We start from the raw sequence: 24,781 nt of genomic DNA, 5'->3' as shown, positions 1-24,781 counted from the left end.
TTTGAAGATTTTTTTGTGTTTTATTTACCGAGTTTTTACATCATTCTACATAAATACGAATCATGGTGGAGTATTTTACAGATAGTTAAATCCATTAAATCTGATCTCATATTTTATTCTTGAACTACTATAGGCGAGGACTAACAGTCCTTTATTAAGTACCTTTTTATATGTACACTTTAATACCCTTGTCATAATAATACACTTAAGCATGCTAAGCAGGAGTGTCAGGGTTTTGCTCGTTTTGAAGTTAATCTACAAAATTCACGTCATATTTGTACAAATAAAATGGTAGTTACCTTAACCAGAATTACGTGGTTGGTTGGTTTTTTTTTGGGGGGGCGGGGTAAGGATGTATTATTTTGCAATTGTTCTTATTAATGTTACACAAAAAGATATGTTACATGACCTTTGACACGAAGTTACACGAAAACTCTGTAGCACTGATATGTGCGACAATAAATACCAAGTGAAGTGTTATATCACTCTAAGATACACATGCATCTGGTGGTTAAGTCAAAATCTTATGCGACGTCATTCTAAGTGATAGATAGATCTGGTGGTTATGACAAGATACTTGTGTGACATCGTTCTAAGATACTCATGGTTCTGATGGTTTGGTCAAGAAACCTATGTGACATCATTTTCAGATACATACAAATCTGATGGTGTGATCCAGAAAAGTATGTTGAGCTCTTGTTCTGAAACCTTTTGGATGATAAATAAAGAGGTCTCACCGTGCTGAGCAGCAGCACGTGGAAAACATTCAGATACTGATCAGGAACTGGGATCCTCCTGCGTGAAGTCAGTTCTGTATGAAGTTGATAACGACTTGATACAGCACTGAGCCCATAAAGTCAGGAAAACAAATTTCCTACCATACAAATGACTCATGAATATCATACGAATGACTCGTGTGAGTTGTAAGTCAAAGTACTCTTTTTCTGAATGACTGAGCAGGGTCGCTGAAGATCTAATGCTGTTTCTATGCTTTTTCTCTGTGGGTTTCGAAGAAGACAGTCTGTAGCGTAATAGACGAATGCACTTTCTTGCCTCATGGTGGCATTAACGGTACTGCATCGGAGGCATAGGAGTTCCTTGAATGTTCGTCGAAAGTCATGATGGAAGGTGACGTAGATGATCGGGTTCATCATAGAGTTAATGTATCCAAGCCAGAGAACCAGACTTCGAACCGGAGGGGAAACACTGAAGACGTTTTCATCAACGGCCCGAAGGAGAGCTAACACGAAGAACGGTAGCCAACAAACGGTGAAAGCAGACATGATAATTCCCAGTGTAATTGAAGCTTTCCTTTCTTTCCACATGGAAGACTTGCTTTTGGTTTGACTTCTCGGGAGGTCTCCGACGCCCAAGAGGTTTCCAGTGGTATTCCGAGAAGGTTCTTGCGTATTAGAGCCAGAGAGAATATTGTTTTCTGTAACAATTGATACGGAACAGACCTTTCGAACGAGTAGAGGCCCTTCTGACTGACAGTAGCCATTTTCATTCCTCCAAGCGCTACGCTGAGCGTACACGAGAGATTTATGCTCTGCTTCTACTACGCGCTTAGCTGCAACGTAAATCTTCAGGTACACAAATATCATGACCAGAAGTGGAATGTAGAAGGAGCCAAGAGTGGCGTACAGCTGATAGCCGAAGTTTTGGCTCACTTCACAAGTGGGTTTGGTTTCACTTCCGTGTTCGTTTCCCAGAACTATTAAAGGTGGTACGCTAATGAGACACGACAACACCCACACAGCAGCAATACAGAGCCAGATTCTGCGGGAAGTTCTGCGGACCCCATACGTGAGTGGTTTGGTTATGGCCAGATAACGATCTACACTAATCATACACAGGTTCAAGATGGAAGCAGTGCAACTGGTGACGTCAAATGCCACCCACATGTCACAAACTTCAGGACCAAGAGTCCAGCTGCCGGTTAACTCATAATGAAGAGCAAAGGGCATGACGAGGAGAGATACACACAGATCCGAAACCGCCAACGAAACCAACAGGAAGTTCGACGGTTGACGCAACTTCTTTACTAAGTAGACTGAGATACACACTAAAGCGTTTCCAATGGCTGTGGCGATAATCATAAAACTAAGCAGAAGCAAAAGAGCAATGAAAGAAGAAACAGAGTATGGAACTAACGTGGTAGAGTCTTGAGTCACGTGGGGCTCAGAAGAAGAGTTGTCCTCCGACGTCCATTCCAAATCAATATTTGCCACAGTATAGTTCAAAGAAGGAGACATTGATGTTTTTTTTTTTAAACTGTCTCTCCGAGAACTGTTCTCTTGATGGAAGCTGAAAAAGAAAGAAAACACAAGACTGAAGACTTTTACCGATACTGCAAATATTTTCTTTTCATATATTCTATATTTTGGAGGCGGAAATTTAGAAAAAAAAAGACAAGAAACACATCCCAAATCAGCTAGTATGGGTATTAACACTTCTATTGATAAGTCATCTTCAGGTTAACAAAAAGAGAGTTTGCAACTCACTGTTACTGGGCGCGCGTTCTGGTATCTAGGAGTTTTGCTATAGCTATGTTATGTTTATTTAATTTGTAGTGTTCTGAAACGTATGAAAGTGTTTTTTTTTTTTTGTTCTTTGAATCTGGTTTCTATCTTTCTGCTTGTTTCTCCAATATAGAAGTCGTGGCAGTTATCACATTGCATTTTATCAATACTTTCACACATTTTTGAATACTGCAAATCAAATGAACACAACATAACCATAGAAAACACCCAGATGTAAAGTAGGGAAACAAATATAAACAAACACAAAATCAAATAAACCCTACTTATACAGCAACTAAAACTAAAATTAAACCAATATAAAGGAACACCTGTATACGTATTGTTTCTTTGTTTTTGAATTTCGCACAAAGCTACTTGAGGGCTATCTGTTCTAGCCGTCCCTAATTTGGCGGTGTAAAACTAGAGAGATTATACGTATCTTAATAAATAACCTAATATCCAGCTGCATCGCCCCCTACAATCACGTGCCCGTTTATACTCTCGTCCCTCAGACGTGCGCCCAGCAACAGTCAGTTGCCAATTCTCTTTGTTAACCTGAAGATGACCTAGGAAGACCGAAACTGCTTATCAATAAAAGTGTTAATACCCATACCAACCGTTCTGAGATACATTTTTATTTCAAGTGGGTTTCTCGTCATCAACAAACAAAATCATCCAATGGAAAGCGGGATTTTACAAAATACAACAACAACTCATTCTATAGGAAGAAAGAATTTAAAAGAAATGTTTTATGTTAAGTTCTGTCTAACAAATGAGATTTCCAATTAAACCGATTGATGTAAAGGAAATGAAACAGAAATGGTTCTAAATAAATCAGATATTAGTCCAAAGGACACATTGGAATAAAAGTCTGAGGGTTATTGTTATGTAAAAAAAAGGAAATAAATATATGGTAACATTGGGAATGTTCACACGTCATCTTTCAAACACTTGTCTACAAGTCGACTTTTCCAGAAAATACTGTTCCATGAAGTCCTATTAACTCAGCAGATAGCCCAATGTGGCTTTGCTATAAGAAAACACACACACACACCCATAAAGTCAGATACCAAACAATTTATTTGTGGTCTTCGTCCCAAGCTATTGTATGGGCTGTTTACACTCTGTTCACGGCTGGGTTGAATCCCGGATTTTTACATTGTATGTCCGTAAGCTTACTGCTGACCCACAGAGGGAGCATTTAGTTGATGCAAATATACGGACTCAATGAGAAAAGTGGACTTTTCCTTGATACTATGGATATGCACATAATGAAAAGGCCTGGCGTGGTCTGGTGGTTAGAGCGTTCGACTGATAAACTGCAGGTCACAAGTTCGCGTTCCGTTATCGACTAGCTGCATTATCACTAGTTTACTGCTTCAAAATTAGTGACGGCTGACACAGATAGCCCTCGAATAGCAGTGTACCAAATCAAACATAGTATTTTAAAGACAACAAATGCTACGAAGCACAAAGAGAAGTTTTTTAATATCCAACTCAGTACTATAACTCTTTTACAATATAGTACCAAATAGTGTTGATTACTGTCCATTATGAACTGGACAGGTCCGTAACATTTTTACAAGGCACTGTTCTCTGGTTTATCAACTGACCAAACTCAACACCAGGTTAGGTGATAACAAAAATCCTCCCAGTGGTACAGCGGGATGTCTATGAACGTACAATGCTAGAATCCGAATTTCGATATCCGTGATGGGCAGAGCACAGATAGCTCATTATGTAGCTTTTCGCTTAAACTAACAACAAACAAACTAACAATAAATTATAATAACAATGTAAAAGAATACGACCCTACACTATCGTGTATTTTCCACCAAATGTAAATTAAGATTGTCTATGTAGCGAGAGAGCGTCTTATAAGCTCATGTTTTAAATGAAAAGCACATAAAATAAAATGTTGATTCAGCACTGTGCATTCGTCAATTATCTTTTCTCTGAAGGCTCATTCGAAGCACGTAATCCATTCAGTAATGTTTATAACATTAAGAATTAGTATTATCATGCTCCCACCGCAAGGCCTAAGTTAATGCCCCCTGTTGACTTTTCGCTAAACTATTTATGCGCAAAATTATTTCTAGGTCATTGACTTTGTTGGTGACGGGACTTCTGACAAGATATGGATCACACAAAAATATCTAAAGAAATATATACCATAAATATCGTAATTAGTTCTACTCTAAAATTGTTTACTTCTTCTGTATAGAAAATACCCAGATTTTTAGGTAGCTGTTCACAATGGAAGTTGGATCACAAAAATAAACCATCCTAAAATCACTTAATGTGACTTAATACGTTGACTTCACCCCTAGTGGAGGATATGAAAACAAGACTGTAATGGGAAGGTAAACAGTTGGATAACAATAAATGCTTCAAACAAGGTAAACAAAACGCTTTGCAAAAGAGTTTGGTTAGGTAACCCTCGTTAACAGTGAACTATCTCAAAGTGCTTGAGTCTTGGGTCTCGTTTGAAAACATGATATCTAGTGTGGAAATACGAATGTTCCAATGAAACAAAGGACTAGTTTAAGACAGTGTAACAAAATTTACTTGAAGAGCCTATTTGTATACAAAGTAAAGCAGCCATCCTTTGGAATTTATTTAAAAAACAACAAAAACATAAATTCACACGAGTGCGCTAGTTTAGAAACCACATGATTAGTACTGGTGAATCAAAGCACAGTTGTGCGAGAAGAAATGCAGTGTTGTATTTGGTGTTATGTAAACATTTTTACATGACATATTAAGAGCACTTGGCGTAGCTTTTGATTTCATTAGTTCTGGAAAAGTAAACATGAAAGATTTGTAGCTTTAGTTGAAAAAAATTTGTTTATCAGTTAACAGCACGCATTTTCTTGATTATTCACCAACAGCTTAACTTTCCCGGACAATGGGAGTTAGCCAAAATGTCAAAATCCGGAAGATGGTAAACGGAAGTTGTCCGAAATGTTTATAAAGACAGGAAGCGGAAGTTAGTCAAAATGTCAAGATTCGGAAGATGGTAAACGAAAGTTGTTTAAAATGTTGAGGTTATAAAAAGGGGAAGAAGAAGTTAATCAAAATGTCAATATTCGGAAGATGGGTAAACGAAAGTTGTCCGAAACGTCGAGGTTATAAAGACAGGAAGCGGAAGTTAGTAAAATATAAAGATCAGGAAGATAATAAACTTAAGTTGTCCGAAACGTCGAGGTCTTTAAAACATGAAACGAAAGTTGCTCAGTAAATCCAGCTTTTGAAAACTCGTAATAAATCTATTCAACACATTGAAGTCCAGAGGATGAGAAAGGAAGTTACCCCAAATATTGAGTCCTCAATACGAAAAACGAGAGTTAAATGAAACGTCGAGATGAATGAACTGTTACAACCACAGGCCGTTGCTATCCTTAAAGAAACTTCGCCAGGTTTTATAGATATACAGCCTAAACCTTTTTATCATTATTACAGCACTTTACATTACGCTTTTAAAAGCTTTGTGAGAAATATAATGTTATTTAAAACAGTAAGGCCTCGTAAAGGTTCAAGTAGGACGTACACGTTGGTTATTCATAAGTGATCCATGTATTGTTCCCGTATAAAGAAAGTTAAAAACATATTAGCATGTTGAACTGGAGCATATACATTTTTATCTTATTTCACGTTTGTTTGTAACCCAGCAGGTTGGTTAGGGACGCACGAGTCATGATATGAGGATTGCGGGTTCGCACCAATAATCCTCGCCCTTTCAGCCGTAGGGCATTATAATTGACGGTTAATCCCACTATTCGCTCATAAAAGAGTTGGTGGTGTGTGTTGATGACTAGTTGCCTTCACCCTAGTCTATGCTGTTAAATTAGGGGCGGCTAGCGTAGAGAGCTCTAGTGTAGCTTTTCGCGAAATTCAAAAACAGACATTTCTTTGTTCTTTAGAGCAAAGCCACCTTGGGCTATCTATTGTGTACACCGTGGGGAAATCAAATTCCGAATTTTAGTGTTGTGAATGCATAAACTTTCTGCTGTTAAAGTAACTTTACATACATATAGCCTTATCTTTCGTTGCGGGGTGCCTGAACTGCTGCTTTACGTTCACAAAGCTCTAGACGGTAGACACTAAACTTCGACGTACCAGGGCTATCTGCCCTAGCCCTCTATAATGTAACAGTTTAAGATTAGGGGGGAGGTAGCTAGTCATGACCACCCACCGCCAACTCTTTGGCTACTCTTTTACCAACTAATAGTGGGATTGATCGTACATCATTACGCCCTCACAGCTGAAAAAGCGACCGTGTTGGGTGTGACAGGGATTCGAATCCGCTACCCTCAGATTAAGAGATGAGCGTCTTACCCACCTGGCCATGCCAGACCCACTACTGTTGTAAGTATTCTAACTAGTATAAGTTTGATGTTATTCCCAAAATCTAGAAATTGTTATGAACCTTTAAGCTGGAAGCAGGGACAGATGTTTATAACTTTTGTTGTTATTGGTTACCTTATTTTTCGTGTTTTTCCATTGATTGGCTAGTATAATTTAATTTAACAGCCAACCCCTTGTTGCGACAGGCGCTGGTGCCCCCCAGTGGCTCAGTGGTATGTTTACGGACTTACAACGCTAAAATCCGGGTTTCGATACCCGTGGTGGGCAGAGCACAGATAGCCCATTGTGTAACTTTGTGCTTAATTCAAAACAATAAAACAACAACAGGCGCTGATGTGAAATATCCACGACAACAGGAGAGTAGGAAACATAGGTTACTCTTGGTATAAGAAATAATAAGATATTTTACTATAAATACATTAAAAACAACTTATTGAGTATCGAACCATGAAAACCTATTTCAGTAGTTTCATTTATTTATATATAAATATAGTTTTTACACACATATATATAAAAAGGAAAGCACACAACCCATGTGTGAAAAATATTATTAATTTCAGATCTGCTTTTTATGGTTGTCTTGTAAGTGTGGAGAAAATGTAACGTCATCAAGAGTTATTTCGTAATTGGCTCACAGCTTCCAAAATTAACGATTTTAAAGAAATAAAAGCCTTAAAACATAGGATAAATAAATATATATGTAAAAACGGCTGGTTTGGGTTGAGAATTATTTTATGTGGAGGAGCGAACAACGTTTCGACCTTCTGCGGTCATCGTGCTATTTTAAGAAGTTAAAAAGAAAAACCTCGCAATTTTTCGGTTATATAGTAAACAACTTAAGTTATATCTTCCTCCAGTAAAGAAAAAGTCACAAACTATGCATGGCTCGTGCATGTGTGTAAAATTTTGAAATCTAAATTAAAAATTCGATTTATAGATTGTATGTTCTCGTGTTTCAGATTGAGTTCGGAACAAATTCAGCTTTCGTGTTTGAAATTATATGAAGAGAAATGATAAATTTGATCAGTGATGACGAGAAAACCCACTTGTAAAGAAAAATATATACCCCCTTCAAACATGTGGTCAGCTATCGGTCAGTTACTTCTTTCTTTCTTTGTAGACCTGACGATGACAGAAGAAGATCGAAACGTTGTTCGCTCCTCTACATAAATATTTTCTCAACCCAAACGAGCCGTTTCTACATATATATTTTTCTCGTCATCACCGATTATAGGGTAAATAAAAACGTATATCAGAAGTAAATATTATATTTTGTGACAGTGTGCGTGTTTTCTTATAGCAAAGCCACATCAGTCTATTTGCTGTGTCAACCGAGGGGACTCAAACTCCTGATTTTTGCATTGTAAATTCGTAGACTTGCCCTACCGCTTTTATGACTGTCTTTGTGTTGTCGAAGGTTTTTTTTTGTAGAGTCTGTGTATAACGTCATCACACGATAAGAAAAATTAACTTTCAAGATTCAAGTCCTTCGTGTAAATAATAGTTTCGAAACTCAGTAAAAAAACAAAAAAATGAAAACTGAATTTAAGGTCACGTGAAAGCGAAGCAACCATGTCTGGCAGGAATATCTCGTCTTTCTTACACAGAGTTTGTTAGATATGTGACTGCATTGTAAATCATATTCCAAAAGTTTTTTTATTGAGTTAAAAGTTACGTCATCAAATACATCTGTGTCGTCATCTATTATGTCTCCAAGACACTTTAAAGGTATAAGTAACCATAACAAAACGCTTACCATAAAGTCGTTATTTCTTTCAATAGCCTTGTCAGAGTTGATAAAGCGATAGGTAACGATGACTGGCAACTTTCTTTTTAGTTTGTGACTTCAAAATTAGAAAACACAATCGTCACAGCAAGATAACTTTCCAATATATTTGTATAAAAGCTGATAAACAAAACTTACTTCTTTAAACGCATTGATGCTTTAAAATATTCGAAAAATTTACGTTTTACAAAAGAACTGTTGGAATTCCAGTAGATAACTAAAACATTTGTGTCTAGAACTGGTTCAAGAAGTCCTAGGAGTGAACTAAAATACTTGTGTGAAGAAGTGGTTCATGAAGTTCCAGGAGTGAACTAAAATACTTGTATGAAGAAGTGGTTCATGAAGTTCTAGGAGTGAACTAAAATACTTGTGTGAAGAAGTGGTTCATGAAGTTCTAGGAGTGAACTAAAATACTTGTGTGAAGAAGTGGTTCATGAAGTTCTAGGAGTGAACTAAAATACTTGTATGAAGAAGTGGTTCATGAAGTTCTAGGAGTGAACTAAAATACTTTGGTGAAGAAGTGGTTCATGAAGTTCTAGGAGTGAACTAAAATACTTGTGTGAAGAAGTGGTTCATGAAGTTGTAGGTGTGAACTAAAATACTTGTGTGAAGAAGTGGTTCATGAAGTTCTAGGAGTGAACTAAAATACTTGTGTTAAGAAGTGGTTCATGAAGTTCTGGGAGTGAACTAAAATACTTGTGTGAAGAAGTTGTTCATGAAGTTCTAGGAGTGAACTAAAATACTTGTGTGAAGAAGTGGTTCATGATGTTCTAGGAGTGAACTAAAATACTTGTGTGAAGAAGTTGTTCATGAAGTTCTAGGAGTGAACTAAAATACTTGTGTGAAGAAGTGGTTCATGAAGTTCTAGGAGTGAACTAAAATACTTGTGTGAAGAAGTGGTTCATGAAGTTCTAGGAGTGAACTAAAATACTTGTATGAAGAAGTGGTTCATGAAGTTCTAGGAGTGAACTAAAATACTTTGGTGAAGAAGTGGTTCATGAAGTTCTAGGAGTGAACTAAAATACTTGTGTGAAGAAGTTGTTCATGAAGCTCTAGGAGTGAACTAAAATACTTGTGTGAAGAAGTGGTTCATGAAGTTCTAGGAGTGAACTAAAATACTTGTATGAAGAAGTTGTTCATGAAGTTCTAGGAGTGAACTAAAATACTTGTGTGAAGAAGTTGTTCATGAAGTTCTAGGAGTGAACTAAAATACTTGTGTGAAGAAGTTGTTCATGAAGTTCTAGGAGTGAACTAAAATACTTGTGTGAAGAAGTTGTTCATGAAGTTCTAGGAGTGAACTAAAATACTTGTGTGAAGAAGTGGTTCATGAAGTTCTAGGAGTGAACTAAAATACTTGTGTGAAGAAGTTGTTCATGAAGTTCTAGGAGTGAACTAAAATACTTGTGTGAAGAAGTTGTTCATGAAGTTCTAGGAGTGAACTAAAATACTTGTGTGAAGAAGTTGATCATGAAGTTCTAGGAGTGAACTAAAATACTTGTGTGAAGAAGTGGTTCATGATGTTCTAGGAGTGAACTAAAATATTTATCCTCAGCCAAAGATAGTCGAAACAATCAACTCTGCAATTAACAACAATATGTGACAAGAACAAATAATATTATAGTTTCCAGATTTATCTTTTCTCTGCGTGTCGATTAACTGACGCTTTCAATCTGATTAATCAAATGCTAAAGTTCACACGTGATACATTCGATCTTTCAGGTCCCCAATTTCCACGTGGTGTTATATTTACGTCATTGTATTATAGCTGCAAGAAAAGCCAAGGGTAACAATTAAAACGCAACGAGGAAGGTAAACAACATTTATATAGGTTACTAAAATCGACAATGTGGTAACAATCAAAACTACTACCAGATTACTTGGAGCTGTAATCTGTATGTTATATAGTCTCTGTATCCATTTATTGTCTTGAATAATGATATAATTCATTAGTCATTTACTGAAGAGAATTCTAATCGATAAATTCTTCTAAAGCTAAGAGAAAACAGTTGTTTGTACTTTAGGGCTTCATTCTCTGTTAAGCTATTATACAAATATACCTCCAGCCACTTCGATGTTGTAGTATGTTTAACAATCCGCTTTGTATGGTACGTTTGTGAGACAAAATCAACGAACCTTAAATATTCAATATTACGAAACCGAATACCTCAAGAAATGTGTTGGAATCGGAACAGAAAATAATCCCTCACCAGGTCTATTTTTGCCTTAAACAACAAACAAAAGCAAAGCAAAAAAAAACAAAACAAAGTCGGTGGGTCAGAGCAAATGAGATCAGATTTCATTTGTGAATCGTGTCTTACACAGACCATTTCTTAAGTAACCCATTTAAGGTAACTCTATGTAACTTCAGTTAACTTATCTACATAAACTAAAATAAAATATTCATCCCAGACCTAATTATTCATATAACTATAAAGTTTTTTTTCTTAAACTCATTTAAATTTACTGACCCACAACATCGAAAGGCCAATCACCCTCTAAGAAAAATAAAACTGTCTTAGCTGAAGATGACTCCTACCGTGACAACATTTATACTTGTGTTCCATAGACCTACTGTTAAGTATTAAAAAAAGTTGATACGTCAATATTATAATTCTTCTTACCATTTGAAACGCCTCACTAAGATCCCTCCCTCTGATTCTTGTATTATATTTTCAAGATAAAACAGTTTCAGATATCTTGACCTCTCTTCTTACGACAGCTGCTCCATTCCAGGTACCATTCTATTAATCGTTTTCTGAACCATTTCCACTAATTTGATGTATTTATTTGGGTAAGAAACCCAATGCCAAATACAATATCCCAAATGTGACCAAACCAGTACAATGAAATTATAACTTCTCAATACTTATATTTAATATATCTATAAATACAATCTGAAATCTTAGTTGCTCTACCACTAGCAACAGCAAATTACTTGGATAATTTTACAGACTGACCAACCATTACATCAAGATCCCTTTCTTTAATAAAATTACCAAGGTTACTCCTATCCAAATGATCTTGAATTAATTTATTATAATTTAAACCCATCTACCATTTATTTACCCAACTCACTAAATGATCTAAATCCATTTGTAAATCAGCAGCATTCTCTTCACAGCCAACAACATCCAACATCTTTATATCATCTACAAATTTAAGTAATTCATAGTACACTCCTTCATCTACGTCATTGACGTAAATAAAAAAGATTAGGGATTCTAAGACTGATCCCTGAGGTACACCACGTGTGACGTTTATCCAGTATGACTGAACTCCACTTGTAAGAGCCTTCTAGTTTCTTCCATCGACCCACTCTTCTATCTAATTTGCTAACTTATCGCACTCAGTTATAGAGACATTTTTTTTACAATCCTATTTAATTAAGCACAAAGCTGCACAATGGGCTATCTGTGCTCTGCCCACCACGGGTATCGAAACCCGGATTTTAGCGTTGTAAGTCCGCAGACATACCGCTGAGCCACCTGGGACCCTTAAAAATCCAGATTCACCGAAACTACACCGTTACCCTCGTCTACACAAGTAGTAATATTTTCAAAGAATGTCAAATGCTTTATAAGGCAAGACTTTCCAAGAGTGACAACCATGTTAATTACCAACATTACCTAACTTTAAATCCTTTGGCAGCTGCCAATTATTCAATTATTGGGCTATTCTTTTACAAAAACAAAAGTAAGACTTATTCAATTATTGGGCTATTCTTTTACAAAAACAAAAGTAAGACAGGACATGTCATCATAACGTCCCCGTGTCTGAAAGGGAGAGTATGTTTAGAGACGGGATTCGAACTTACGACCCACTTTACTTGTAATTTAATTAGCTCATTAAATGGTTTTATAATTTCACCTTACCTTGTATCTGCGCCTGATACACGTTACGTCACCTAACAAGAGGTTACTGTGTTCAGTGATCAAAGAGCGTTTGCTACGCGAGGACTCCTGATTACTGCCAAAGCCAATATTTCGTAAATATTGCGCCTGTAGTTTAAGCGCGACGCTTATGGGATTTCTTTCTCATTACACTGAGTAAAGTCGGATACTCATGGGGTATATGGGAAATATGATTCAATTTTCTTTACCTGATAATTCATCCAATGTTCTCCTGATAAATACGGCAGTATAAAGTTTAAGCAGCACATCGAGTTGGTTGGAAATAGCTTCACACTCTGATAATAAAAAAAAGGTGCCCCGGCATGGCCAGGTGGGTTAAGGCGTTCGACTCGTGATCTGAGAGTCGCGGGTTCGAATCCCCGCCGCACCAAACATGCTCGCCCTTTCAGTCGTGGGGGCGTTATAATGTGACGGTCAATCCCACTATTCATTTATAAAAGAGTAGCCCAAGAATTGGCGATAGGTGATGATGACTAGCTGCCTTCCCTCTAGCCTTACAATGTTAAATTAGGGACGGCTAGCGGAGATAGCCCTTGAGTAGCTTTGCGCGAAATTCAAAACAAACAAACAATAAACAAAGGTTTCTAAACCTATTGGCATATTGGTTTCTTTGAATCACGCACAAGCATCAGAACAGCGACCTCAATTCTAGTAAAGAGGGGGGGATACACGATCCACTTCGCTCTCCCCCTGAAAGTTTACAATTCCCCAACTTTAAAGGAGGTTTTAGCTCCAATTTAGTGACTCCCTGTAAAACAGTCGTTAAAATGAATTTGGTAGTATATTTGGAATCAAGCGCAATGCTACCTAGTAGACTATTTGCGCTCTGCTCACTACGGATATCGAAACCTGGTTTTTAGCAATGTGAGTTCGCATACATACCGCTATACCACTGGGGAGAAATTTTGTACTCGAGGAAAGAAAATAGATAAAGAAGTTAAAGGGAAAATCATATTAAGTACCTGTTTATTTTCACATTATCTATGGATAATATTTTGTTTTGGTCCTCTTGTTTCATTAAGAATATTATTATAATTACAAACGCTTTCCGAAGAACACATTCATATGGTATTTGGTTCCACAATATGTTCGTATAAGCTATATGTACTGTATCCTCTGTGAGAATCGAACTCTGAATTCCAACGTTATAAGCCACTATGCCAACAGCTCAGCCATTATGGTGGAAAGAGAGAGAAAAATAATTAAAACAGTATTAGGGATATTATTCTTATAAGTGCAAGGGGTCATACATAGGTCGTGTCACAGGAATTGAGCCATAAATTTTAAAATTACTAGCTAGATGGCTAAGCCCATGGAAGATAATAATGGAAATTACATTCTATCAGGTTGTCAGAGACAACCCTGGTCACATTTTTGTTCTCCGTGCACGGAAAATGTTTGTTTTTTTAATTTTGCATAAAGCTACACGAGGGCTATCTGCGCTACCCATCCCTAATTTAGCAGCGTAGATTATCACCACACACTTCCAATTCTTGGGTTACTCTTTTACCAACAAATAGTGAGATTGACCGTAACATTATAACGCTCCCACGGCTGAAAGGGCGAGCATGTTTGGTGCGGCGGGGATTCGAACCCGCGACCCTCAGATTACGAGTCGAACGCCTTAACCCAATGTATAGAAAAAGTAGCTTTTATTATTGTCATGTGTGTCGAATCTAAGTATATATAGTAACTTTAGAGTGGTATTAATATCTGTGTAAACTAAAAGTTTAAAAAAAGTGAAAATTAAAATCATATATCAACCAACCTGAAGATCCGTACTTGCTGTTATGTGTACTGTAATTCCGTATTAGCTGTACTAATAAACCTACAGATACATATTAGTTGTACTGATAGGTCTGCAGAAAGATTTTAGCTGCACTGATAGGCCTGCAGATCCGTATTAATTGCTGAAAGTACAAATTCATGACTGTTATAACTGTTAATTAGCTTAAGCGATCACATAAGCTTAATTATTAATTAACTGCTGATTTTATTTAATCATTGTTTACCATTAATTACCAGTTAGATATTTGTTTAGTAACAGCTTATTAATGGCAAGTCTAGTAGACCTGTCATCAATAATGAAACTATTCTATACAAATATGAATTTGTAAGTGGTAGTTCTCAAAGAACCATTGACTGTTTATCAAAAGAAAGAAGGGGTTATTGTTTGAGATATTGAGTTTGAAATACAGTTAAACTGGAACAGTGTTTCTTGAGTAGTAAATGAATATCACACTTCTTGTTAGAACTCAAATTTCAATGAAGAACAAAATCCACGAAGAGTGGTTAACAGTAATTTGTTTGTTTGGACATCTTACGTTTTTTTTTTGGTTGGGCCTATTTGGAGCACTGGAGCATTTGTAACTACATAAAATTCAACGTCATCGATTTCTTAAAAAAAAAAAAAAAGACAGACTCAAAAGATCTACACAGAGCCAGTCCGTCGTTTGAATTGTTTGAGAGAACCGACTCGAATAGATATCGATTTAGGGTAGAAGGCTGTTAGAAGTCATATAAAAATAATTTAATATTTCGATTAATTTATAATGAAGTATAAATTTAAACTTAGAAGAATGTATACTTCTAACAGTTATATTCAGATCAGAAACTATTTATCGAAAGTGTTTAGTTGTTTTTTATTTCGCTAGGCTGCGCTCCTTACATACCACTTTAACGAATTTAAGATATTGATTTTACAATTTATGGTTGTAGGTAATAATTCGAAAAAAAAATCTGTGGTAAATATTTTAAGAAAAGGAATTCAACGGAAAAGTATCTATCGTGAAAGATGTAAAGTTCGAGTGAGGTCAGTTTTTTTATGGCAGAACTAGCAGGATAGATGGAAACTGGTAACAGTGTATCATTCAGCTGCTGCCAAAACCAGAAAATAACCTAAACTGTAGCACTGACTGTTACCAAGAATTAAAGATAATCTACACCGTAAAAAAACCTGATGATGAATATAGTTTCATATGACATAAACCTAATGATGAATATAGTTACATACAATCATTAACCTGATGATGAATACAGTTGCACGAGATATAAACCTAATCATGAGGATAGTTACATGTAACACAAATCTGATGATCAATAAGTTACATGTGACATAAACCTGACGACAAATATAGTTACACGTGACATAAACCTAATGATTCGTATAACTACATATAACATAAACATGATGATGAATACAGTTACATGTGATATAAATCTGATGATGAATTTGGTTACATATAACATAAACCTAATGATGGGTATAGTTTCATGTGACATAACCTGATGATGAATATAGTTACATGTAATCGTAAACCTGATGATAAATATAATTATATGTGATATACACTTGATGATGAATATAGTTACATGTAACTTAAATCTGATGATGAATATAGTTACATGTGATATAAACCTGATTTGAATATATTGCATTGAAACACAAATGTGATTATAAATATAATTACAAGTGAATGAAACCTGATAACGAATGTATTTACATGTGACATAAAACTGATGATGAATATATTTATATGTAACATAAAACTGTGATACATATAGTCACATGTGACACGAATCTTAATATGAATATAGTAACAAGTGAAATAAATCTGATGGTGAATATTGGTACACGTACCACAAAGCAGATAATGAACATAGTTGTATGTGACATAAATCTGATGATGTATATAGTTTGATATGAGACAAATCTGATGATGAATATAGTTACATATAAGATAAATCTGATGATGAATATAGTTACATGTGACACAAACCACATGAGGAATATATAGTTACACTAACATGAACCTGATGATGAATATACTTACATACAAGATAACTCTGATGATTAGTACAGTTACATGTGAGATAAACCTGATGAAGAATATACTTACAATTGACATTAACCAAATGATGATATTGTTACATGAAACATAAACCTGATCATTAATATAGTTACATGTGTCATAAACCTAATGGTTGGTATAATTACATATCACATAAACCTGATGATGACATAATTACATAAAAAATAAATCTGATGATGAATATATTTACATGAAACATAAATATGATGATCAATATAGTTACATGTGAGATAAACGTGATGAGGAGTATAGTTAAACGTGGCATAAACCTTATGATTGGTATAACTACATATAATGTAAACCTGATGATGAATATAGCTACATGTAAAATAATCCTGATGATGAATGTAGTTACATGTAACATAAACCTGATGACGGATATAGTTACATGTGAGATAAACCTGAAGATGAATATAGTTATATGTCAAATAAGTCTGTAGAAGAATATAGTTACATGTGACATACTCCTAATGATGAATTCAGACAAATGTAATATATACTTGATGATGGATATAATTACATGTAACATAAAACTGATGATGAATATAGTTACACGTAACATAAATCTGGTGATGAATATAGCTACATGTAACATAAACGTGATGATGGGTATATTATTTGTTACGTAATCCTGATTATGAATATACTTGCATGTGACATAAACCTTATGATGAATAGAGTTATATACGACGTAAACCGGAAAATGAATATAGTTACATGTAACATAAACCTAATGTGAATATAGTTACACGTGACATAAATATGATGGTGAATATAGTTACATGTAATACAAACTATAAACCTGAAGATAAATGTAGTTACATGTGACATAAACATCATGTGAATGTAGTTATATGTAACATAAATCTGGTGCATATAGTTATGTGTAACATTAACCTGATGATGAATATAGTTACGTGTGACAATACCCTGATGATGAATACAGTTGAATGTAATATAAACCTGATGATGGATATAGTTACGTGTGACAATACCCTGATGATGAATACAGTTGAATGTAATATAAACCTGATGATGGATATAGTTACATGTAACATAAATCTGATGATTAATATAGTTACATGTGACATAAACCTAATAATAGGTATAATTAAATGTCGCATAAACCTGATGATAAACATAGTTACATATAAGTTAAACCTGATGGTGAATATAGTTACATTTGACACAAACCTTATGATGAATATAGTTACATAGAAGATAGATCTCATTATAAATAGAGTTACATAGAAGATAAATCTGATGATGAATATAGTTGCATGGAGCATAAACCTGATGGTGAATATAGTTAAATATATCATAAATCTGGTGATGAATATAGTTACATGTGACATAAAAATGATGATAAATATAGTTAAATATGACATGAACCTGATGATAAATATACTTACATAAACATGAAGTTGATGATGAAAATAGTTAAATATAACATAAATCTGATGATGAATATAGTTACATGTAACATAAATTTGATGATGAATATAGTTACATGTGAGATAAACCTCATGACGAATATAGTTACACGTGACATAAACATAATAATTGTTATAATTGCGTATAACGTAAACCTGATGATTCATATAGTTACATATAACATAAGCCTGATGATGAATAGTCACATAAAAGATAAACTTGATGATGAATATAGTTACATGAAAGGCAAATGTGATAATGAATATAGTTACGTGTGAGATAAACCTGATGATAAATATAGTTACGTGTGACATAATCCTAGTAGTGGATATAGTTATATGTAACCTAAATCGTATTTTGAATATAGTTACATGTGACATAATCTTAGCACTGAATATAGTTATATGTAACCTAAATCTTGTGGTGAATATAGTTACACGTGACACATTATTTTTAAGCCTAATGTCGTTCCAAGATTTTATTGTTTTTATTTGGAAAGAGTTTTTTTGTTTGTTTTTAACGTCACATGAAGCTACATGAGTGCTATCTGCGCTGTCTGTTCCTAGATTAGCACTGTAAGATTATATAGAAAGCAACTAGTCATTAACACACACTGCTGGCTCTAGGGCTACCCATTTTACCAATAGTGGGATTGACATTAACATTATTGCGCCCCAGCTGCTGAAATGGTGAGCATGTTTTGGGAGAAGGCAGTTTGGACTCGCAGTCTTCGATTGCGAGTCAAGCGTCATAAGCACTTGACCTTATCAGAGGTTAATTGCTAGTATTCTTCACAAATGTTATTATTACCGTGATAGAGAGCATCGTTATAATAACATCACTTCTAACAAAATCCATTCTCAGGGTATTTTCAGTTTAAATTAGGCGTACGCCTTAAGTATTTTAATATATTAATTTGATATTGGTAAAAACAAATGTATACATCATAAAAGTGTGACAAATTTGATTCTATTTTCATTATTATTTCTCTTTTTTCTTTTTCTGTAGGGCCCCGGCATGGCCAGGTTGGTTAAGGCGTTCGACAAGTAGTCTGAGGGTTGCGCGTTCGAATCCCGGTCGCACCAAACATGCTCACCATTTCAGCCGTGGGAGCGTTATAATGTGACGGTCAATCCCACTGTTTGTAAAAAGGGTAGCCCAAGAGTTGGCGGTGGGTGGTAATGACTAGCTGCCTTCCCTCTAGCCTTACACTGCTAAATTAGGGACGGCTAGTACAGGTAGCCTTCGAGTAGCTTTGTGCGAAATTCACAAAAGAAACAAACCAACGATCTTTTTCAGTATACATATATATAATTTGATTTATTCGTTGGATGTGGGTTGGTTGAGTAGTAGAAATCTCACTTTCGCCGCTGTCGCGATATTACAATATACTACACTGAAATGTGGGCGTATTATTGGAGCAACAGTCAATCCCTTAACGTGACAGGTGAGCTGGTCAGTAGTTCAAACTTTAGGAAGAAGGTAGATAGCCATAAATACAATTAGTTCCACAAATTCTCTAATACACCCTTATGGTCTAAAAACCACTTTAACTTAATCAAGAAATTCGAGTGATAAATAGATAATTAAAAGTGCGTTGGTTTAAATTTTGCCGTTATAAAAATCGGCTACCTTTCTTTGTTTAACACATAAATTATGAAATTCGATTTTCGTAATGAAGCTAGAGTGACAAGTAAATTTAAATTAAAACTGTTTTTTCAAGGGAAAAAACGAAAAGTTGGCTTCAGGTCAAAAATATTACGAAAGATATTTTTATTATTTATAATTTTTTTTCGATTTGTCTTTTATTTTTTATTTTTTTGCAAGCATAAAAATCAAATTACGATTAGCGACTAAAACAAATTTTTAAAATACTTTTTTTTCCCCGGAACTGATTAGAAGAACCTACCACTAGAGGGCATTGTATAATTTAATGTCATGTATTAAATGGAGTAAAAGAAACTTTGAAACACTAGAGAATTATCATTAGAGATCGTCGTATGGTTTATTGTAAAAGATTAAATTAATCGAAATAAAACTTGGAATTCTCGAAACATTTGCAGCTGGGGCGACCTAATTCATGCTGTAATACGCCAGTCCTTTACGCAGTAAGTTTAAGTATGTTAGTTAAGACTCACTACAAGTTACAGTCAAATTAAAGTTTGCAGTCTAATATCAGGCTGCGGATAGGAAGGCCCAAAGTTATTTAATCCAAAACCTTTGTTACTGATTAGTTTCCTTTCCTCTGACCAGTAATTCAAAATTAGGAACATAGAGGTCTCTGACCTGGCCATTTAGAGTAAATGTCAAATAACCTACCGTCTAGGTTAGAAATACCAATAATTACAGAGACAAATTATTTTTAAGCCTGGCATCCTTCAAGAAACATTTCATTGATTTTATTTTCAAAAATAAGTTATATTTGAAGTTAGGCACAAAGCGACACAATGGTCTATCTGTGCTCTGCCCAACACGTGTATCGCAACCCGGATTCTAGCGTTGTAAGTCCGCGTTGTGCCACTGTGGTATCCTTCAGAGATCTTATGATGATCGAATCCAGAGGTGGCTGTGCTATACGGGGCCCGTACCCTAATTCTATATAATAGTGCCCAGTTTCGTATACTGCACATTTTCTTACAACGTCTTATCTCTCCTGTTTTTCTTTTTTAGATCACAAAAGACAACTGAGAAAACCTCGTCTCCGTAGAAAAGCAAAACCCACGAGGTGACCATGGAAAGAAAAAGTGGAGGGCGTGGTATTCTAGTGCGGGCCAAACAGTGAATCCGAGGGTCTATGGTTTGTTTCTTTCGCATAAAAATTGTGTTCTTTAGTTTGGGGCCATGGCAGCGTTATAAGTGTGGTCAAATCACAAAATTCAATTATATTGGTCCATGAGTTGGCGGCGGGTGATGTTAACTAGCTGCCGCTTTTCTAGTCTATCAGTCTAAAATTAGGGACCGATATTGCAGCTAGCTTTTATGTATCTGGGCTAATATCGAAACAAGACCAGAAAATATGATATAAATCGAACGTACTTAAAACTGATACGATTTTCGTATTGTGGGAGTAAAATATACTCTAGACCTGTGTATATACATATACGTTTTGAGTATATCCAGCGACCGAACGTAGTGCTCCATCTTTATTTTCTCGAAATATTTGTGTTTATGAAACAAAATAGAAAAAAACCAAAGAGGACAAGGTTTAGGTAAGGAAAGTACAACCCCATATATCATGAAACAAGTTTAATATTTATTTGATTGATTGAACAAAAACGAAATTCAATTTTCAAGGGTTTTAGCCTTCAGACTTAGCCACGGAGGCTCGGCATGGCCAAGCGTGTTAAGGCGTTCGACTCGTAATCCGAGGGTCGCGGGTTCGAATCCCGATCGCACTAAACATGCTCGCCCTTTCAGTCGTGAGGGCGTTATAATGTTTCAGTCAATCCCACTATTCGTTGGTGAAAGAGTAGCCCAAGAGTTGGCAGTGGATGGTGATGACTAGCTACCTTCCCTCTAGTCTTACACTGGTAAATTAGGGACGGCTAACGCAGATAGCCCTCGAGTAGTTTTGCGCGAAATTGAAAAATTCAAAAGAAACTTAGCCACGATGTGACGTATGCTTTGTGTTAAATAAGCTTAGTTACAAGAACATAAATCATTCCTTAATATCATTCTAACTGAAGAAATAAATATCTCACTTTTTTAAAGCAAGAATAAGGTATTGAAGCTAGGTTTGGTTTTTGGAATTTCGCACAAAGCTACTCGAGGGCTATCTGTGCTAGCCGTCCCTAATTTAGCAGTGTAAGACTCTTGCCAACTCTTGGGCTACTCTTTTACCATCGAATAGTGGGATTGACCGTCACATTATAACGCCCCCACGGCTGGGAGAGCGAGCATGTTTGGCGCGACTCGGGTGCGAACTCGCGACCCGCAGATTACGAAGCGCACGCCTTAACGCGCTAGCTAGCTCATGCCGGGCCCCCGGTATTGAAGCTAATTAATGGTAGAGAATAAAATAATTATTGTAATTTTTTTACTTTACAAACTGTATGCAAATTCACTCATATGTTTTTTTCTCTGTCTCGTCAAAAACAGTTATGACTCCTTCTCTCCTGGAAACCTCTCGAAACATTGTTCGGATTGTTGACGAAAGTTTTAAGGCTTGTTCATCTGAGCGACCATTATTATAAACATTCTGAAAACCGAGAATATCACCCTGGGATCGTTTGGAACAAAATACAAAAAGAGAAACAAACAGAAAGGAAGTTAATAGATTTCGATGCAATGTCGTACTTTAGTACTACCAGAGTTCTAGAATGTTACCAACACAACGTAGCTTCTTTCAAATGGCCTATCAGTCTTACTTTGGGTCACTTAAGAATTTAGAGAAAATAGAGTCGACAGTGGGTGAGCTAAAGAGATAAAGTGGTAGATGTCAGCATTTATCTTCCTAAGAATCTTTTCATGGGATCCTTGTCCTCTCTTTGGTCTAATGTTCCTTCTAGGTTATTGGCACTTTTCTATCAAACCGTACCGTATGTTGCAGCTAGACAAAATGGTTTTAAAAGAAATATTGTAAACTTGTATGGAGACTTAACTCAACTGTTATGTCTCCGGTATGACTGAGAATGGAATTACATTCGTGAAATGGATCTTTAGTTTTAATTTTTTACAAAATGTTCAACCTTAATAATGAGGACTATTTATAAACTGTTAAACCCAAATAACGAGGATTCTACAAAACCTGTTAACCGCAAATAACGAATACTATCTATAATCTGTGAAACCCAAATAACAAGGACTATCTATAATCTGTGAAACCCAAATAACGAGGAGTATTCATAACCTGTTAAACCCAAATAACGAGGATTGTCTAGAACCTGTTAATCCCAAATAAAGAGTGCTGTTCACAAACTGTTAAACCCAAATAACGAGGATTATACAAAACATGTTAACCCCAAATAACGAATACTATCTATAACCTATTAAACATAAATAACGAGGACTATTCAAAATCTGATAAACACAAATAACGAGGACTATCTATAATCTCTAAAATCCAAATAACAAAGAGTATTCATAATCTGTTAAACCCAAATAACGAGGATTGTCTAGAACCTGTTAATATTAAATAACGAGGACTATTCAAAATCTGATAAATCCACATAACGTTGACTATTCAAAATCTGATAAATCCACATAACGAGGACTATTCAAAATCTGATAAATCCACATAACGAGGACTATTCAAAATCTGATAAATCCACATAACGAGGACTATTCAAAATCTGATAAACCCAAATAACGAGGACTGTCTACAACCTATTAATATTAAATGACGAGGATTGTTCACAAACTATTAAACTCAAATAACGAGAATTATACAAAACCTGTTAACCCCAAATAACGAATATTTATAGCCTATTAAACCCAGTTAACGAGGACTATCTATAACCTGTTAAACCCAAGCCTGGTACGTTGATCACTGTGTTCCACGAACACATCGACCACTTAGTCATTGATAAATACCCCTCACACCTACACCAATACGTAAAGACGGTTTCATTACTGGACAGTTCTAAACATATAGTGTTCTTATGGTACCGGTATGATGGAATTCACGAATGTTATTTTGTGCACTCACTTTGATGCCAAATTAATTGAAAACAAAAGTAACTAAAGACTAGATAAGCCTAATGGCTTGAGTTTGAATTTTAACTTCGCACAAAGCCGTATCCAGTTTAGCAGTGACGGGCTAGACGGAACACAACTAGTCAATATTATTCATTGTCAAACGCTTGGCTATTCTTTTTATCAACCACTAGGGGGATTGACGCCTCCACGGCTGAAAGGACAAGCATGCTTGGTGATGGAAATTAACAAAATATCTCGATTAGTAGGTCAGGATAGGCTTAACGTTGAGGACTCCTAATAAAGCTGTTGTGTACAATTAGTTATCAGATTCGAATGTAATATGATATAACAATATGTAAAAAAAAAGTTTTTAAAGGAACTCTAGATACTTAAATACAGTTATTGAAAAGATGGTTTGACAAAAACGTATTAGACGTTTATCTCTTCTTTGTTTTGTTTTTTTGAAATTTCGCATAAATCTACGAAAGGCTCTCTCCATGGTCATCCCTAATTTAGCAGTGTAAGACTTTAAAGAAGGCAGCTAGTCATTACCACCTGGCGGTGCCGGGCCTTTTTTATCTTTTACCCATAAAACAGTTTATTAATCTACATATCAGAATGTGTATGATAGTTAATAAACAGTGATTTGAGCGTACTCTAGAATAATGCTTTATGAGCTTTTTAGAGGCACAAAGTCAGCCCTAATTTTAAACAAAAAACGAACTACTCACCTAATATCAGAACGTACTATTTTCTAACACTTACTTGTTACTGGGAAAGAAATGACTGTTTGTTGGGTTTTGTTTTTCTGACACAACTGAGGAATATTTGGTGCGATTATTGTCCATTTGGGGGAAAGAGAACACTGGTGGATCTATTCTGGCAGAAGATAAATCAAGAAGTGTGTATATACGGTGTATATGTAAGCAGAAAGTTAAAACTAGATTAATCACAAGTTCTACTATTTTTACATTAATCTTTCAGCCTCTCATCAACATCAGCTTCACAAAACACAGTTGAGAACTCCTGCTATGGACGAGTGGATACTCTCATGGCTTGGTTTGTTTTGAATTTCGCGCAAAACTACACGAGGGCTATCTGCGCTACCCGTCTCTAATTTAGAAGTGTAAGACTAGAGGGAAGGCAGCTAGTCATCACCACCTCCCGCCACCTCTTGAGCTACTCTTTTACCAACGAACAGTGGGTTTGACCGTCACGTTATAACACCCTCACTGCTGAAAGGGCGAGCAT

The 24,781-nt window shown here is 35.7% G+C and overlaps 1 protein-coding gene across 3 annotated transcripts; it reads right to left on the bottom strand.

The window, feature by feature from the left end:
• LOC143257361 (5-hydroxytryptamine receptor 1-like) lies at positions 1-24,418 on the bottom strand. 3 transcript variants are annotated; one of them, XM_076515921.1, is made up of 2 exons: positions 24,296-24,418; positions 1-2,307 (listed from the first exon to the last, which is right to left on the bottom strand). In XM_076515921.1, exons 1-2 carry the CDS (start codon positions 24,376-24,378, stop codon positions 900-902), a joined length of 1,491 nt encoding a protein of 496 aa, XP_076372036.1. In that variant the 5' UTR covers positions 24,379-24,418; the 3' UTR covers positions 1-899. The 3 variants fall into 3 exon arrangements, with proteins under 3 accessions (XP_076372036.1, XP_076372038.1, XP_076372037.1); XM_076515923.1 differs by lacking the exon at positions 24,296-24,418 and adding an exon at positions 14,356-14,583; XM_076515922.1 differs by lacking the exon at positions 24,296-24,418 and adding an exon at positions 8,647-8,923.
• Between the last annotated feature and the right edge of the window lie 363 nt (positions 24,419-24,781).

Source organism: Tachypleus tridentatus, chromosome 7, assembly GCF_004210375.1.
Source record: "Tachypleus tridentatus isolate NWPU-2018 chromosome 7, ASM421037v1, whole genome shotgun sequence".
NCBI classification, from domain to species: Eukaryota; Metazoa; Arthropoda; class Merostomata; order Xiphosura; family Limulidae; genus Tachypleus; species Tachypleus tridentatus.
This window is presented reverse-complemented; position numbering and strand designations above follow the sequence as displayed.